Raw genomic sequence first — 2,770 nt, 5'->3', positions numbered from 1 at the left:
CAAAATTCACAATACAACAAAAAAAATAATGTTGAACAATTACAAACAACAAGTTTGTTTCCAAGTAAGAGGTACTATAAAGTAAATGTTCTGAGTCATTCATGATGTCTGTAGAAGAGAAAAAGCACAGAAATATAATATGGTACTTAATGTCAGATTTGTTTTCAGTTGGTGACTTTTCTTTGCTTTCATATATATATATTTATACATACATACACACATATATATATACACATACATACACATATGCATATATATTAATATGCATTATAAAGTTTGGTTTTCTTGAAGGGAGGATGAAGGAAGAGTTCAAGGTAAATTCAGATAATTAAAGATAAAAGATTATTAACATATTCTAAAATAAACATTAGGGAACTTACCTAATTACATTACATTGTCCATGAAAAGAAGTCTGATAATAATTAATGAAATGTCATTCTGAGAAATCATAACCAGTAGGAAGTCTAAAAAGACTTTAATAGGAAAAACCTGATGGATTTGATTTTTGGACCTCTTAGAATTAGAAATTTTATGGGGCAGCTAGGTGGCACAGTGGATAGAGCACCAGCGCTGGAATCAAGAGTACCTGAGTTCAAATCCAGCCTCAGACATTTAATAATTAGCTAGCTGTGTGGCCTTGAGCAAGCCACTTAAATCCATTTGACTTGCAAAAACCTAAAAAAAAAGGAATTAGAAATTTTAGGACGAATTTAATAATAACCTGGCTATTTCATGAAAGAAGGAGGAAATTGGAAAAGTCAACTTAACCCGCTCAAATGAGGGATACAAAACAGTGGGCAACAAGAAGAATTCAAGATGGATTATTTATTATCTTAATATTCAGTCTATGAGATATAGTATTTGAGACTAAACCTGAATCTGGCATATCAATACTTCACTTGTGATTTTCTTTATCTTTACTGAAAAGAGTTGGAATTCAACCCCTGAGCCAGCTCCGTGGCTGCTGCCAGCATGTTCAAGGTAATTCGATGGTCAGCGGGATCTGCCAGCCTGAGTCTTCTCTCCTTCAAAGTCTATGCATCTCATAAAAAGGAGAAAAGGGACAAATCTTCAGTCCGAGTTGATGAGCTTTCACTCTACTCAATTCCAAACTTTGAGTCCAACTATGTGGAGGAACCAAGAAGACCCTTGGAAGAAGGCATCTCACAACTTAGAAAGTATGCTGTACCATATGCATATTGGTTTCAGGTTGCTTATGACAAAACTAAGCCTACAATAGATACTGCTATTCAATATGGAAAGGCCAGCTGTGAACTTTTCCAAAATCCACCTCCAGGATTTTTGCCAAGACTTGGTGTGATTGGTTTTTCTGGAATTTTGGGATACTTTTTTGGTAAAGGTTCAAAAGTAAAGAAGCTTTTATATCCAGTTGGTTTCATGAGCATTACTGCAGCTCTATATCATCCACAAGAGGCTTTTGAATTTGCCCAGGTCAAAGGAGAGAAATTGTATGATTGGAGCTTATGAATATTCATAGTCCTAGAATATATATGGAAGACATACTTTCAAATGGATGCAAACCAAGAGAAGGCTGAAGATGTGAAGCAGTCATCTAAACAAAGAAATAAATAGAATGATCATAGTGCTGCCTATTTTCAACAGAAGTATTACAAAGACTCCATGCAGAAACCAGTATTTTGAACAGATAAAGAAAGATGGTCAGAGATATTGCTATTGAATGCAAAAAAGTGTCTTTCTTTTTCAAGAAAGATTATCTTTGCCCTCTTTGTTATCTCTGGTGATGCCATATTGCTGAATGTACTGGTTTGTTATTCTTTCATCTAGAGATAATTTTAAGTTCCTGGACTCCTCATCTTCATGTTACTATTCATGTACATAATTAAAATTCCAAGTAAAAACAAAAAAAAAAGAGTTGGAATTCAAGAGATACAGATAATAAAGGGACTCCAAAGAAATAATGGATTTACTATTTCTTTATGTTTACCCAGTTGTAAGTCTATAAGAATTAGAAGGTACTATTTGTTCAACAATGCCTGGTATTTGGTCCACTTTCACTTGGGAAGACACAGAGCAATGATCTTAAGATCGAATCACGGGGCGGTTAGGTGGCATAGTAGATAATGCACTGGCCCTGGAGTCAGGAGCACCTGGGTTCAAATCCGGTCCCAGACACTTAATAATTACATAGCTGTGTGGCCTTAGGCAAGCCACTTATCCCCATTTGCCTTGCAAAACCCTAAAAAAAAAGAATGAATCAAATAGTTTCTTACTTATAACAAATAGACTTAAACAAGTTATGTATACATTGTGTATTTCAGGTTTATAGTTTGGTACACTCTTAAATATAAATTTACAACATTAAAGAAATAATTATAATTTAAATAATATTATAAAGTTTATGGAGCACCTTACAAATAACTCATTTTATTCTCAGAGTGATCATGGAATCAGCAATTATCTTTATTCCCCTTTGGCAGATAAGAAAAGAATAAATACCTAGTAAATGTCTGTGGTCAGAATAGGTGTCAGATCTTCTTTATTCGCAATAATAGAGGCCTTGCTACTAATATCATTAATTATGAGTTAAATGTAGCAACTTTGTTAATTTAATAATTCATTTGAAATGACATTCTTATAAACTCAAAGTCATTATATGCATCACAATTTTTGTAATCCTTTCAAAAACAAAGGGAAATTTGAGATTTTAAATACTGACAGTATTGTAAAATTATCCTTCTTAATTTTTTTTCTATTAGTTGCTTCATTTTTGTGGTGAGAACATTCTCCA

The 2,770-nt window shown here is 33.3% G+C and overlaps 1 protein-coding gene across 1 annotated transcript; it reads left to right on the top strand.

Annotated features, from left to right (window-relative positions):
- Window positions 1-972: 972 nt before the first annotated feature.
- Window positions 973-1,630, top strand: LOC141521268 (MICOS complex subunit MIC26-like). The gene has a single exon (XM_074233650.1). It carries the CDS (start codon window positions 973-975, stop codon window positions 1,486-1,488), a length of 516 nt encoding a protein of 171 aa, XP_074089751.1. The 3' UTR covers window positions 1,489-1,630.
- Window positions 1,631-2,770: the final 1,140 nt, after the last annotated feature.

Source organism: Macrotis lagotis, chromosome 1, assembly GCF_037893015.1.
Source record: "Macrotis lagotis isolate mMagLag1 chromosome 1, bilby.v1.9.chrom.fasta, whole genome shotgun sequence".
NCBI classification, from domain to species: Eukaryota; Metazoa; Chordata; class Mammalia; order Peramelemorphia; family Peramelidae; genus Macrotis; species Macrotis lagotis.
Note: the sequence above shows the minus strand (reverse complement) of the source record. Positions and strands in the feature narration are given on the sequence as shown.